Below are 15,812 nucleotides of genomic sequence, written 5' to 3'. Positions count from 1 at the left end.
GGTCATTTTACACACACACACACACACACACACACACACACACACACACACACACACAAATGACACGTGAAGCACCCTTTAAAAGCAGCCCATTAATGCAGATAGTAAATATACTCAAGCAAGCTGAACTTTGGAGGAGGAAAGGAAGGAAAGCTGAGTAGAGGAATGAAGTATTGCAAGGGAGATAGGAATCCTGAAAGCCCTCTTGGAAGTTGTGAAGAGCTGAAATGAACGAAAAGGTAGTATGCAAAACTCCAGGCAGAGGGAATGCCACTCTCTAAAACTGGGGAATGAGGATTAAATGTCTGTGGAGCCCTAGCCGGGCACACAGTAGTTAGAGCGTTGCCCCAGGACTGAAGGGTCTTGGGTTTGATTCCAGTCAAGGGCACATACCTCGGTTGCAGGTTTGATCCCCAGCCCTGGTCCGGGTGCTTTTGCGAGGCAACCAGTCAATATGCCTCTCTCACATTGATGTTTCTCTTTCTCTCTCTGTCTCTCCCCTCCCTTCCACTCTCTGTAAAAATCACTGGGGAAAATATCCTCGGATGCGGATTAACAACAAAAAAATAAGAAGAATAAAAGCAGTCTGCTGTTGGGCCCAGGGGAGGGGAGCTTTCTAAGGGTGAGGCCACTGCTGGGGGCAGCAAGGATCTTCACCATCAGAGGATCTCAACAGTAGGGTTTCGATTTGCTATCTTAAGCGCTAGGTGGGTGGGGTTTTTAACGGGAAAGGTAGAATGCAAATAGCATCTGCGGGAAGTTGTCTTAGCGGGCACCACCGTTGGCAGGGGCTAGTTATTGCTCAGAGGGGTGATAAGCCTGGATTTGAGTTGGGGCAGCAATATTAAAAAGGATGTCTAACAGGCTCAGTGACAGAGTCATTAGTTTGGAAAATGTGTATCTTAGAACAGTGAATATTTAGCGGGTGAAAAGAATTACATGTTGGAATTAATTAAATTTTATCTTCTTATAGTCACCTTGACTTATGCAAGGTGAAAATGAGCAGTGAGGTTTTTAGAAAAATGAGTAGAACAACTAGGGAAGTTCAATCTTTTGACTTGAGAAAGATTACCTTCCCATTATGATTGTAGGCTTTTTCTCCCTCCTGTGAATTCATCTCAGGAGAAAGGGCTTTTAGGGGGCCTTCCAAGGATTAGCAATGCATGCGTAATGGTTGAGTCATCCCACCCAAGGCCGGAGTCCCCGATTTACCTGCACTTCCAACGCTGAACCACAAAAAGAGCCCCCACGACCAGAAGAAGCATCTGTCCCGGAGGCCTGGGCGCATGGCTGGGGTAAAGCCGACCCTAATGCCAAAGACATCACATAACCCAGCCACTCACAGTTTTGAACACCAAACACCCACGTGGGTCTCAGTAATCGTTAACTAGCCTCATGACCTGTAAAAGAAAAAAATAAACTCTCCCTAATGGTTCAACCTCCACCGTTTTTTTGGTTTCTTCTTCTCAATGAAAATAAATACACTTTTCTTTTTTCAAAGTGGGGGACATTGAAACACATTGTCCTTCCTCTCTGAGCCAACCGTCATCAGAAAACTATTTCCTGCACCTCTCCCACTTCCCATTATAAAATGTTAGTAAAAGCCAAAGCAGAAGTCTTTCATCTCTTGGTGATTACAAAACCATCATTGTTCTGGAATTATCTGTGGACATGTTTGTCTCCCTAGGGAGACTCTGAGCAATGTGAGGGCAAAGACCTCTTTTAGATGTTTGAATCCCCGGTGTCTGCCGCAGAGCTGAGCTAACAATGCATGTTTAGTGTGCGTTTAACCGGCAGAATGGAAGAAGACAACGTTTGCCTCTGGAGAGCACTAGCCTTTCGGGGAGTCTTGGGGCTAGAAGTGAAATTCAGTCTCTAGGAAGAGATGTTCAACTTTTTTTTTTTTTCAACTTCTTGATTCGCAAATAAAGCAACTGAATAGTAGAGAAAGAAAATGACCTTCTAGCGACCCTGTTGCTAGAGTGGCAGAGCTAGCCTGGAACCAGGGCATTTCCAGTGTACCCTGTGGCCTCTTCCTCCCAAAGGAGAGGCAGAAACCACAGAGAGCTGGTTCTAGGTATTTTGGGGGAAGAGGAAGGGCAGGGCGCTTGCCCAGATCCTTAAATTATAATACGTTGCTATGAGGCAGAGAACCCACCAGCAGGGCCAGTATCGAACTTTGTGGGAAAGTGAGCGACCTGTGCTCCGAACCCCTGCACCAGACAGAACATTCCCTGAAGAGGCATCAGTATTATGCCAACGTGGACGGGCCAGGCCTGCAGAAGATGAGGATACAATGACTTGGGAGAGTCCAGCCCTTGCTTCTCCTGTTGCTTATGATCCCACTGATCAAGGGTGCTGCTCCCAGGAAGGGGCATGGCAACAGATGGGGCTCAGCTGAAGGCTGCCCTGATGTCAGAGACCAAGTCAGGTGCATACGTTCGGGTCCTCAGAGCAGCAGATGCCGAGATGGGACTAGATGGGCACGAGAATTACTGGGAATAACACTGTGGAGAATAAGGGAAGTGAAGAAGGCAGGGGGAGCCTTTAGACTGTGATGCAGGCCTGACACCTGTGAAGGAGAGGGGGAAGGAACGAAAATTACCAGAAAGAGATTACCTCACAACAAGTCAAATGAGGGAGGGTTTGGTGCCATTTCCTTAAAGAAACCTTTACTTTCTTTGCTGCCAACTCCTGTTCGCATTTGAGTGGACTTTGATGCATGCAGGCAAACGATCCCATTTAGTTCGGTAACACAGGAAGTAGGGTGACATATTTTAGAAATTGAGGATAGAGACCTTTCTACCAGGAGACATTGAGAGAACACCAGTCGGGGTGTATGGTCTGTCTTCCCCAAGGAGAATGTCAGGGCAAAATTCTGGTATGATTTTCTTCTTGCGGGATCCCCAGTGCCTTGCACAAGGTCAGCCACATAGTTGTTGCTCAAGAAATACTTGCTCGGGGAAGGCATGGTACATCGATCTCCTGAATTCAGGGCTGGTGTGGAATGACACCAGAAATCCCATCTCACTCCCAAATATTGCCTGCCCTCGAGTGGTCTCCAGTGGAGATCATCCTGCTGGAGATTCATTTGTGTGTTCAAGGTTATGTTTTCCAATTTCATTCATTCAGGTTCTACCTTCCCCACTCCTGCCATACCCGCTTACCACCTGTGCTAATATGTATTTTAAGTTTTTATTTATATAACTTCCACCCACTGGCATTGACAATGGTGGATGGTTGTCCATATATCATCCAAAATGACAGAAAACACTATTTTGAAGCATGGCCCTCTATTTAAAGTATAAACCTCTATTTGCAGCTCTATAGATCCAGAAAAACCTAAGGGTCTTCCTTTGATTCTGTCCCCCATTCTCCAGACAACCCCATTTAAGATTCACACTCTTTGGCTGTTATAGTTGAAAGTGCATGGGCTCCAAGCCCAGAGGGCCTGAGGGGGGCACTGGCCTGAGGACACTCAGCTCATATACATGATGATACCGATGCCCATAAACGTGGAGTAGGAATCTTAAGTGAGGCAAGTGTAACCAACTCAGCTCATATACATGATGATACCGATGCCCATAAATGTGGAATCTTAAGTGAGGCAAGTGTAACCGAGCACTGAGAGAAATCCACATCACGACCCAGGCACTGGGCGGGGTCTCCTTGGTGGCAGAGGAAAGGAGGCTCTTTGAGGAGAGAAGAGAGGAGAGTGAAGAGGCTCCATTTCGTTTTTGCCTGGTCTCAGCTCTGCCCCGTCCCTACCCTTGTCCAAAATTTGGGTCTCAAGCCCATAACTAGCTTTCCTCTTGACTTTACCTCCTAGTTGTGGGAAGGTGACAAGAGGGCACAGGCTGCTGCTGTCACCATCTCACTCTTGGGTTTCATTTTGGCTTTGAATTTTAGAAAAAAAAAATCTAATTATAGCTAATAATGAGAGTGTAGTGGAGGGTGTGCAAAGGAAAAAGCTTTTGGACACAACAGTCCTGCTCCATCTCATCCAGCCGTGTGACTTTGGACAAATGGAGACTTCTCTAAGCCTAATTTCTTCTTCTGTTAATGGGCTGTGGTGAAGTGCCAGACATACGGCAACTCTTTCTCCCCCTCTTCTTTTTCCTTCTCCAAATGGAAAGAGTCTCATCTACTCCCTACATGTCACTTTCCCAACTACCAACCCCGAAGATGAAAAAAGGATGACAAGGCTACTCCCCATGCCGTGTCTGGATGACCTCTGGATGACCTCTGGATCCGTAACCAGACTCCAGCAGCCACACCTCAAGGAGCTAACCCAGTGGGCTGGATGACTGTGAAATCAGAGTTTCCATTCCTCTCCCCACACTCCCAGGAGCTCTGTGGCTGGGGGGAGAGCGGGGGGGGGGCACATTTACTTGCCCTGGAGAGATAAAGAAAAATAAATGGAGAATATGGTGGTTGAAGAAGCTTGAAGAAGGGTGGATGGATGAGGCCAATGTTAATTTTGCAGATCTTAAAAAGATACATATTGCCAAGACTGCTAAACAACATCTAGCAATCTTAGGTAACAAAGCAAGCAAATGAAGCACCATCACATAGCGGTTTATATATGTTAACTTGGTAAGCATGACAAATGTATACTGTGTCAGATCATGTTTATTGATTTCTGTAACATTGTGCCTATAATTAAGTTTCTTATCTCTTTCCCCTGTTCATTCTTATCCTCTTACCTTCTCTCTCTTTCTCCATCCCACTCTCCTCCCATCTCCCCCCACCCCCACTCTCAACCCCCCTACATACTCACACACCAACATTCACAGTCAGGAGAAAAGCCAAAGACTATGGACCCAGATGCAGGTGGACGGGCAGAGGTGGTGACGGGAGTGTGCAACTGCTCTCTGCTGACTGTTCCTTTTTCCCTCAGAGAAATAGGAAGCAGGGTCACCAGTTGAGTTTGGGGAAGAAGTTTTGAGGCTTGAGAAAATGGAGTCTGAAAGTCTAAACTCGTTTTGAAGTGTGCCTGTGATGAAGAGTGAGAATCTGCAAAGCAAATATAGTCGGTTCTCTAAAGTCTTTCCCTATTGTCTCCAATTGTGGCTAAAGTCTAATACCATAAAACAACAAATACTACGCCCCCATCCTCCTACTCCCCTCCACATGTTCTAAAAAGAATGGAAGGATTTAAAAAACAAATTCCTGTAAGACTTAGAAGGTAGCAGAACTGCTCTGTGGTCAGACCTCCCTCCTGCACCTCCACCAGCTAAAAACAGAAACTCATGAGTTATAGTTCTGAGGGGATGCGGGGCCTGGGGAATGGGGGAGTACAGGAGGGGGAATCTTCCTTACCTCTCACAATCACCCCAATGAGGGTTTACACCCGAGACTGGTAACCTCATGAAGGTGATAGTGGCATCTATTTCCAAGTTAGCTGTCCACTGGGCAGCCTGGTCTGTCCTCAGGGCCTATGTAAGCGGGATGAGGGCAATGTAAAGACAGTGGCAGGCCGGGCAGCTGTGACCAGGAGGGATGAGTTTCCCTCATGTTGAGTGGACCCCTCAGAAGACAGCTGGTTTGAGCCTTTTTGAGCCTTTCAAACCAGTGCTCTACCCATGAGGCCAGTCTTAGGGCAACATGGAGAGAAGCAAGGAACCCCAGAAGAGGGAGGGGAGACAGGAAAGAGGCATCCAGGTCCCCATTTCTCCTCTACGTCTCTTGGGCCAGGACTGACCTTGGTGGGGAGAAAGAAGAGCATAACATGGAAGTTTTAGAATTGATTAAACTGCACTGGGATTCCCACTTCTGGGTGTATCTCCAAAGGAAATGAAAACAGGATCCTGAAGGGGTATCTGCACGCCCATGTTCACGGCAGCATTATGCAGCATAGCCAAGATGTGCAAACAACCTAAGTGTTTTCAACAGATGAATGGGTAAATAAATAAAATCATCTCACATTTTATTTATCCGTTCATGTCAGGGCTCCTCACATGGGGCACCACCTTGCCGGGGCTGACCAGCAGCCCCTGAACGACGGATGAACAGATGACTCTGACACAGTTTCACCATGGGGGAGAGGGCTAAGGGACAGCCCGGCTGAAGAAGCCAGGCAGCCCCAAATGCCTGCCTCGTTAGGCCTTTATTGGAATTTTTACCTTTAGATACAATCAGTAGAGTGAGTAATCTTGAGAGGACACCTGTCCTCTAGGCAAGGGCATCCAGGGCTTAAGCATAGGATTCCAGTAAACACCCGGGGGTCTCATATGCACAGACCTGTTTGGAAAGGTCAAGGAATAATTAGGGGCGCCGCCTTCGACACTCCCCTAAGTCTCCCCTAAGTTGGAATTCCGATAAACAGGGCAGGCGGCCTTCCACACACTTCCCTTTTCTCAGAATGTCCTCCTCACAACTTTCCAACCAAGTCTCTTGTGCTCCCCAACACATTCATATATATATTTCTTTTTTTCCCCCCACAACATGTATGGTCCTTGAGGGCATTATACTAAGGGAATAAGCCAGACAAGAAAGACAAATACTACTTTGTGTCATTTATATTTGGAATTTTTTTTATTTAAGTCAAATTCATAGAAAGAGTAGAAAAGTGGTTGTCAGGGGCTGGGGATTGGGAAAAATAGGAAGAAGTTGGCAAAAGGGTACAAACTTTCAGCTATAAGATAAATAAGGATCTGACTTAAAACATGGTGATTGTAATTGATAACACTGTATTGTATAATTGAAATTTACTAAGAGTAGAACTTAAATGTTCTCATACACACACAAAAAAGATAAATATGTGAGATGATGGGGTGTTAATTAATTAGATGAAGGAAATCCTTTCACAATGTACAAATTTATCAAATCACAATGTAGACTTTAAATATCTTATAATTTTTGTATATCAATTATACCTCAATAAAGCGGAAATTTAAAAAAACTGGACTGGGATGGACTGGATTGCGTTTTTAATACTCGCCACCCGACCCCAAGACCAAAAAACTGTGTGATCTGCCCAAGATGATGCTGGGAGACAGGAAAAGCAGCTTCAAAAGAGTATGCATGAGGCTTGAGTTGGAGAAAAATAAAATCATTTTATGTTTGCTTCTTATTCAGACCATTCGCCAATTACAAAACAGGCCATGCCTCACATTCCACTTGTTAAATACACTCTTCTGCCCTTTTCTATATTATAAGATTTAAGCATCTTGGGTCTGCTGTTTGGTCAGTGCGAATAGAATTCTAGTGCTCCGCCTTGCAAATGCAGGCTTTACTAACCACTGGTAGGACAAAACTCAGAAAGGGCCTTCCTGTCCAGATGTCGGCATAGGTGAATGCTGTACTTGCGTCCTCCCACAACCACATCAAAATTACAACTAAACTCAGAACAACCATCATTCAGAAACAACTGAAACCAAGCTGAATGGAAGTCTTACAACTAAAGAATTAAAGAAGAAGCCACATCAAGATTGGTAGGAGGGGCAGAGACTCGGAGCGGGTTGATCACACACCCATGTGAGGCAGATAAAAATCAGGAGAGCCCTGGCAGGTGTGCTCAGTGGTTGGAGCATTAGCGCACACTACAAGGTCTTGTGTTTGATTCCTGGTCAGGAGCACATACCTGGTTTGCAGGTTCACTCCCCGCCACACCCCTGGTCAGGGCATGTGAGGGAGGCAACCAGTTGATGTGTTTCTCTCACATCAATGTTTCTCTCTCACTCTCTCTCTTCCTCTCTCCCTCCCTCCTTTCCACTTTCTCTGAAAAGCAATGGAAAAAATATCCTCATGTGAGGATTGACAACAACAAAACTTGGGAGGGATATTTTGTCTACAAAGGTCCCCCTGAGGAGTGACAGGTCCCAACCCCACACCAGGCCCCCCAGCCCAGGATTCCAGTGTCAGGAAGAGAAGTCCCCACAACTTCTGGCTGTAAAAACCAGCAGGGATTGTGCCTGAATAATCGGAGCAGGTTTCATCTAGAGCAGTGATGGCGAACCTTTTGAGCTCAGAGTGTCAGCATTTGGAAAAACCCTAACTTAACTTCGGTGCCGTGTCACATATAGAAATTTTTTGATATTTGCAACCATAGTAAAACAAAGATTTATATTTTTGATATGTATTTTATATATTTAAATGCCATTTAACAAAGAAAAATCAACCAAAAAAATGAGTTCGCGTGTCACCTCTAACACGCATGTCATAGGTTCGCCATCACTTATCTAGAGGGTATACGTGAGCTGGGGCTTGAAGGATGAGTACAAACTTCTCAGGAAATGAAGAGAGGGGCGATGTATTCATTGGACATCATTAGCAGTGCAGCATGACCAATTTGTTATTTGTAAAGAAAACTCTGGAGGGCAACGAAGACGGCAAGATTGGAGATAGGAGGCTAACTAACCACATTCACGTAATGTAGACTGATTACACATTTTCTGTGTGCTAGGTTCTGTACAGAGGAGAATAATGACAAGTAAATAAGCAACAACAAACTATTAACATGTTAAGTGCCATGCCCAGGATCAGCATCTCCGCAGACGTGAGAAATCCAAGTGAAAAAATACTTGCTGCAAAAAGGTAAAAGAGGTGACAGATTTGAAGGGTATTTAGGAGACAGAATCATCTGTGTATACTGCTAGCTGTTCCCATGCACCTTACAGCTAACCATTGCAAGCATCGGAGTCTTTACTTGAGGGCATTAATGTTTGCTTTGCACAAGAGGAGGCTGAGAAGCACCAGGGGCTTAGTAGTGAGGACCACCAATGTCAGATGGAAGTCGGTGGATAAATACTCCAGGTTTGCTTGTCTCTCAGGGGGGACAACCATGAGGAATGCCTTACACAAAGGACCCACATGGACCGAGTCCCAGCTGCTGACAGTGGTAACCTGCTCATTACTGCACCTTGTACTGTCTCCCCTCCCTTCCCTGTCTCACATCCCCATGGTCCTACCAGTGCTCCCTGGTATCACCTCTCAAACTATCTGTACTCAAATCCTTGTCTCAGAGTCCACTTTTGGGGTAACCCAACCTGAAACAACAGAAAAAACTTAAAGAGAGATTAGCTGATAAAAATGAAGATGCAAATAGGAGGCTATGAGATTTCTAGCTTGGGAGATGCTGACCGCATCACCCGAGTTAAAGACCCTTCAGGAGAGGAAGACAGATAGATTCAGGGAGAACAGAATGAGCCTGGGAAGACTGAGTTTCAGGGGCCCCAGGGACTTGTTACCTCAAACTTCCCTGAATACCTACAAGGTTAAGACTCTTGACTTTGGAAAAAGTGAAAAGAAACTGAGCAGAAAGGGGACTACACAAGAGAAGAAACCACCAGAAATGAACATCCTCTCTCCCTAAAGGGCAATTACAGTATCTTCCTTTGACCCAAGAGAATATAAAGCTCTAGCTACTTCCTCCAGCCGGTTTCTGTATTCTAGTTTCTCATAGTTGGAGGGACTCACTCCTTTAAAACCATGCATAACTCCCCACCAGCAGCCAGCAATGGCAGCCGTGGAATCACTATCTCCACCATGGAAAAAGGCTCGGTGGGCAAGCTCCTTCCAGGAGTCTCCTGCAGCCAGGATGGCATCATAGGCAATCATGGGGGCATCGTGTCCACTGCTGCCGCCCCAGCCAGAGTAGCTCACAGAGGTGTAGAACTGATCCCTCTCCTTCACATCGTAGGGCTTGGGGAAGGTAGGGGCTGATTTGCCATCCAAAATCCCTCTAAGTTTTAGGTACCTTTCCCATTGGTCTTGGAAGTAGGACCTGTAGGAAGGAAAACAATCTACAGTCAATTGAAAAGTTGATAACCATAAGGAAAGGTACCAGATGGATGTGTGAACAGAAAAAAAACTCCAAGATGACTTCAACTTCTTGTATTAATATCACAAATGACATTAAAAATTTTAAATGAACTCACCTAAGTAAGAGCCATTCAATAAAGTTTTGCTAAGGATTGATATAAATAAGGCACTGATGCCTATTGCTAAGCTAGAAAGACATATATAGCAAGCTAAAGGTGAGAATTAAAAATTTGTTTTTCTTGAGTTGAGAATAATGTCAAGTGTCACCTTTCAGGGGGCACACTTTATTTAGTCTATCCTTATACATTTTATTGTATTTTCTAATAAAAATTATATATATTTTAGGTGTACTGCATAATGATTTGATATACATATACATGGTGAAATGATTACTACAGTCAAACTAATGAACACATCATCTTCTTATAGAGTTGTGTGCTGTTGTTTTTTCAAAAGGGAACTTTGGAATATCATGATCATAGGTGATTTCAGCAAGAAGCCCCTGGACCTTTTTATTCTAAGAAAGGCAATGTGAAGTAAACTCAGAAAAAGGGGAAAATGAGGTTTTACCACCTTTTCTTACTAATTAGCAAGTCAACACTGAAAAACAAGTTCCAGGAGATGGACGGGAAAGTTCATCTCAGTCTAGGATAGCCACAAAGACTATAGAAAGAACAGGATCCCTATACACAAGGGAAGCACTGCAGCTGCACTACTCTCTGAGGTCTTCACTGGGCCACCCAATGGCAACCACTGCTAGAACTTGAAATCCTTAGCAGGTGGGAAAGGAGGGGGCTGGATACAGATGACAAAACTGGATGGTGAGAACCATGACAGTTGCTATGATCTAAGAACTCTAGGCATACACAGGCACGCATGTGTGCACACAGATGCAACGCTTTTCCAGCAGGAATATGCACCTATAAACTTACCAGTGCTCAAGATTCTTCTCCACAAAGTAGCCTGCTTGGACAATATACTTTTTAGCTTCTGGTAGAACCTCCATCAGTCCTTTTCCCCATTGCCAGGGAGGCTTGCCATTCACAGCATAGGCTGTAAAAAGAGCAGACACAAGGGCTCCCAGGTAGCCAGTGGGGTGGTGGTGGGTCATTCGGCCACTCTCGATGCTCACCTGGATCAGTGTGTCCAGCTGGCAGGGGTAAGGGAACCTGAGACCGATGCACATGGCTCGCATAGCAGCCCCACAGCCTCCTTCGTGGTTGTTAAAGGGAATCCTCCAACCATTGTCTTTGTCTGGCTCCAACAGCATGGCATTCTGCACTGAGGCACCTCCTGGGGAAGAGTCGGAGAGGGCATGGGGTCAGTGTAACCAAAGCAAAGGCTCCAGCAGGAGGAAAGACCAAGCTCTGGTTCCAAGTCTCTTAAATGGAAACTGAAAACAAAACAAAACAAAAAAATTATGACGAACACCCTCAAACTCCAAGCCAACATTGTGCCTTATTTTATATATAACCCTTAGTATGATCCTATATAATAAAGAGGTAATATGCAAATTGACTGTCACACCCTCGCATAAGATGGCCACCCCCATGTGTTCAAAGATAGCTGCCACAAGATGACCTGTGGGGAAGGGAAGTTAGGGGCAACCAGGCCTGCAGGGGAGGGCAGTTGGGGGCGATCAGGCCAGCAGGGGAGCAGTTAGGCATCGGTCAGGCTGGCAGGGGAGTGGTTAGGGGGTGGTCAGGCAAGCAGGCAGGCAGACGAGCGGTTGGGAGCCAGCAGTCCCGGATTGTGAGAGGGATGTCCCAGATTGGAGAGGGTACAAGTTGGGCTGAAGGACACCCCCTCCCCCCGACCCAGTGCACAGATTTCATGCACTAGGCTTCTAGTAAGATTAATAAAAGAAGCAGATTCATATAGAGAGCCTTGGAATCTTTGCCAGTTATTACTGAGACATCACAATAACTCAAAAAGGTAAAGTATAACATATCCTCTTTTTTAAATGAATAAGCTAAGGCTCAGAGCTTAAGAACCTTGCTCAAAATCATGTAACCAGCTCATCAGCAGCCCCATCAAAATCTTTTTCTACCAGCCCAAGCCCTTAAAGAATCCAAGGAGAAACTGACAACTGGAATTCCCAAATGTCAGAAAGAGGACAGTTCGAGTGAATAGGGCTAGGCTCAGAGACAGAGCAATGGGTTCAGAGCCACAATGTGCCCTTGCGTTTTCCCCCACTATGTGAGAGCAGTGTAATCAGGCTTGTCCTATCACCCTATCCTACTGGAAACCGGGAACGCACACATGAACAAGCAGTGGCAGTTATATACGGTGGGGTGGGGTGTGGTATTACTGTTCCCTTATGGTCAGTTATTCACAACAAGGTCATGGAAGGCATAAGTGGACAAAGAAAACTTTCCACTTGTCAATCTGATGAGATATCAGATCTAGAGGAAGAATGAATAGACTGGCTTTGAATGCCAATTCTTGGGGTCACCAGAGACCCTGGGTATGTGTGTGGGAGGGGGAGCATTTTCATCAGGAGGCACTTTCCATCAGCTCATAAGCTGAATTGTGTCCTCTAAAATTCCTATGTTGAAGCCATAACCCCCTGGTACCTCCAAATGTGGCTGTATTAGGAGACTGGACCTTGAAAGAGGTGATGCAGTTGAAATGAGAACATCAGAGTGGGCCCTAATGCAATCTGATGAGAATAAGAAGAAATCTGAACACACACAGAGACACCGTGAAAGGGATGTGCACCGTGAAAGAGAGGACACAGATATAAGGAGGTCGTCTGCAAGCCAAAGAGAAAGGCCTCAGAAGAAACCAAACTTGCTGACACCTTGATCTCAGACTTCGAGCCTCTGAAACAGTGAGAAAATAACAGTTCTTTAAGCCACCAGTCTGTGGCAGTTTATGATGGCAGCTCAAGCTGACCAACACAGGAGGAGAGGTAGGTCAGATGGGCTAGGGAAAGGCAACTCAAACCACCTGGTGACCCAAGTGGCTGCAACAATGTCCCAAGCGGGCAAGAACACTTGTGAACAAACCTGGAAACAGAAAAGGAATCTCTGCAAGACACTTTCCATTTTCTTTAAAAAGAAAAAAAAATGTTTTTTTTATACTTGTTCATTACAGAAAACTTAGAAAATACAAATGCGCAAAAAGAAAATAAGAAACTATAAATACTCCCATTACACAGATATAATTATGAATATCTTTGTGTATGTCCTTCCAGACTTCTCCCAAGAGATATACATGTATCCTTTATTACCAGTGGGTTTATAAGATACATCCGGTTTTGTAACCTATTTATCTTTCACTTAATATATAATATCCTTCCATATCAGAAAATATTTATCTGTATAATTTTTTAAAAATATATTTTATTGATTTTTTACAGAGAGGAAGGGAGAGGGATGGAGAGTTAGAAACATCCATGAGAGACAAACATGGATCAGCCGCCTCCTGCACACCCCCTACTGGGGATGTGCCCGCAACCAAGGTACATGCCCTTGACCGGAATCAAACCTGGGACTCTTCAGTCCACAGGCCGACGCTCTATCCACTGAGCCAAACTGGTCAGGGCTATCTGTATAATTTTAAGTGGCTACAAATGTATCGCCATAATTAAATAAATTATGGGACATTTGGGCGGTGCCTGTTTTTTAATCACAATTATAAAAACTACTGTCTCCTTGATATGTAAATCTCAGTGTCAACACTGCAATGACTTCCTTGGGCCTGTTTTATTCTCCACTTGCCCAGGACCCCCACTGGCTGCCCTCACCTGGTGCCCGGCCATCCATGTCTTCCATGCAGTCTTGGTAATGCTTAGCAAGGAGGGAGTACAGTCGACCCAAGTCTGAGACTTTCCCGGCTTCCACAAGCGCGTCTGCCGTGGCCAGGTGCATCACCGTGTCATCGCTGACTCTCCACCTCTGCACGTCTATGGCGTCCAGGCCACCAAGCTGGGCCAGCTGCTGGTGGATCTTCTCCCCGCTCCTGAGGAACTCCCACTTCCCGTTGAAGTACCCCAAGGCATCTCCCGCTGCACTCAGCACCATGGCAGCCACATACCTCTCGATCAGTCCCCCACACATGGTGAGGCTGTCTGTAGGGGGAAATTAAGACACACAGAGGACAAGGAGAAAGAAAAAAGTCAGAAAAAATAACAGCCTTATCTACATTTTATTGAGCATTCACTATTTGTAGGCACTGTAGTAAATGCACCTCATTTAACACTCACAACTAGTCTGTGAGGAATGTATTATTAGGCCCATTTGATGGATGAGTTAAATGAGGGTTATAGAGATAATTCCGTTTCAGAAATGCTAAGTGACTTGTATTGGGTCACAGAGATAAGTTGCATGGCTCAGGCTCCATCTGACGCCAAAGCCCACGATTTTAACTACCACTCCATCTTTGCCTCTCTGGGTGGGCAAACTTTTTGACTCGAGGGCCACAATGGGTTCTTAAACTGGACCGGAGGGCCTGAACAAAAGCATGGATGGAGTGTTTGTGTGAACTAATATAAATTCAAAGTAAACATCATTACATAAAAGGGTACGGTCTTTTTTTTTTTTTTTTAGTTTTATTCATTTCAAACGGGCCGTAGTTTGCCCACGGCTGTTCTAGCCCATTACATTCTGCAAGGCAAGCCAAACTTATCATTTTCTTTTTAGTGGGGACTTGGCCTTGGAAGTGCATCCCTCCTTTACTTAAACAATACTTCCCATTACAATGCACAGTTCACAAGGCATCTGCACATTCTCTGTTCTCATTTTTAGACAAGATTACAGTACCCATTTCACAGATAAGAAAACTGGGGATTGCCCTAGATGGTTTGGCCCAGTGGTTAGAAGGGTCTCAGTTTCAATGATAGTCAAGGGCATGTACCTTGGTTGCAGGCTTGACCCCCGGCCCCAGTCAGGCGCCTGCGGGAGGAAACCAATCGAGATATCTCTCTCACATGGATGTTTCTCTCTCTCTGTCTCTCTCCCTCCCTTCCACTCTTTCTAAAAATCAATGGGAAAAAGTCCTCTGGTGAGGATTAACTTTTTTAAGAGACAGAAAAACAAAACAAACAAACAAACAACAACAACAACAACAAAAACAACACTAGGGCTCAGAGAAGGTAAATTAACACAACCAGCAAGTAGAGGCACTGGGACCCGAATCTGTGATTCCAGGCCACTCACCTCAGCACAGACCTACTTACTGGGCAATCTCTTTGTGCCTCAGCCTCTATATCTCTAAAATGGTGATAAAAATAGTAACAATTGCCTGGGTTTGTTCTGAGGAGTAAATAAATACATTGTTTTGTTAAGCACTTAGACCAGTGCTTCGCACATCATAAGCACTATTTGTATTATTCATATACAACCAGGGAAAAGATTTTTCTCTTACTGAACTAGAATACTTCCTTCTCACAACCTTCCTTTCAATAGCAATATTTAAATTTTGTTTTTCTTCTAAATGATTACCTTCTAGAGTCCTAGGAGCTCCACGAAGATAACCGCCATGAATCTATTCCTGGTCCAGTGCTGGTTCTCCCGCAGGCGCATTTCCAGTGCTCCACTGTACCCTGTTGCCTTAGCACTCAAGTTCTAGGACTCAAGTTCAAAGCCTTTACTGGGCCCATCCCCTCCACTGCATAGGCCAGCTAAACACCTGTGATGGCTGGCAGACAAGCACCTCCTCAGCTCAAGCTCTTTCCACACCCAAGACGCCCATCCACCCTCCCACTTACCTAAACCCTATTGACTCAGGGTTTATAGTCCAAGAACTGGGGCTTCCGAGAGTCCTTCCCGAGCTGCACTGCTGCTGGCCTGGGAAAGCAGGCTGGCCAGCACCTGGGGAAGAGTAAATGAAGACTGAGCAAATCAATCCTGATCATGCTGAATTTCTTAGCTCACAAAGGATGTTTGTAAAACGCTATTTACATGCCTAGAAATTGGAGTTGAGGGCCACTAGACCTGAGTCTGCCAAGAGTCAGCTGTGTGATTGTGGGCAAGCCATCCACACTGGACCTGGGTTTTCCCAATTTATACTAGTAATTGGAGACAGGGAGGGGTGGGGGTGGG

The 15,812-nt window shown here is 45.2% G+C and overlaps 2 protein-coding genes across 7 annotated transcripts in view; both read right to left on the bottom strand.

Annotated features, from left to right (window-relative positions):
* The window catches only part of PLA1A (phospholipase A1 member A), a 38,584-nt gene extending 37,215 nt beyond the window's left edge, over positions 1-1,369 (bottom strand). Inside the window, exon 1 of one of the 3 annotated variants that reach the window (XM_005875338.2) lies at positions 1,213-1,369. In XM_005875338.2, the coding sequence (XP_005875400.1) occupies positions 1,213-1,288 (76 nt within the window). In that variant the 5' untranslated portion in view covers positions 1,289-1,369. The remainder of the gene's footprint in view (positions 1-1,212) is intronic. The other 2 variants (XM_005875337.2, XM_005875335.2) reach the window with 2 other exon arrangements.
* Positions 1,370-8,125: 6,756 nt separating this feature from the next.
* ADPRH (ADP-ribosylarginine hydrolase) overlaps positions 8,126-15,812 on the bottom strand; it is an 8,444-nt gene continuing 757 nt past the window's right edge. Inside the window, exons 1-5 of one of the 4 annotated variants that reach the window (XM_014546975.1) lie at positions 15,676-15,757; positions 15,479-15,581; positions 13,517-13,836; positions 10,698-11,058; positions 8,126-9,727 (exon numbers count right to left, since the gene is read on the bottom strand). In XM_014546975.1, coding sequence (XP_014402461.1) covers positions 9,313-9,727; positions 10,698-11,058; positions 13,517-13,829 — 1,089 coding nt within the window. In that variant the 5' untranslated portion in view covers positions 13,830-13,836; positions 15,479-15,581; positions 15,676-15,757 and the 3' untranslated portion in view covers positions 8,126-9,312. The other 3 variants (XM_014546974.1, XM_005875333.2, XM_005875334.2) reach the window with 3 other exon arrangements.

Source organism: Myotis brandtii, unplaced genomic scaffold, assembly GCF_000412655.1.
Source record: "Myotis brandtii unplaced genomic scaffold, ASM41265v1 scaffold46, whole genome shotgun sequence".
NCBI classification, from domain to species: domain Eukaryota; kingdom Metazoa; phylum Chordata; class Mammalia; order Chiroptera; family Vespertilionidae; genus Myotis; species Myotis brandtii.
The sequence above is the reverse complement of the archived record's forward strand: the minus strand, read 5'-3'. Positions and strand labels throughout refer to the sequence as shown.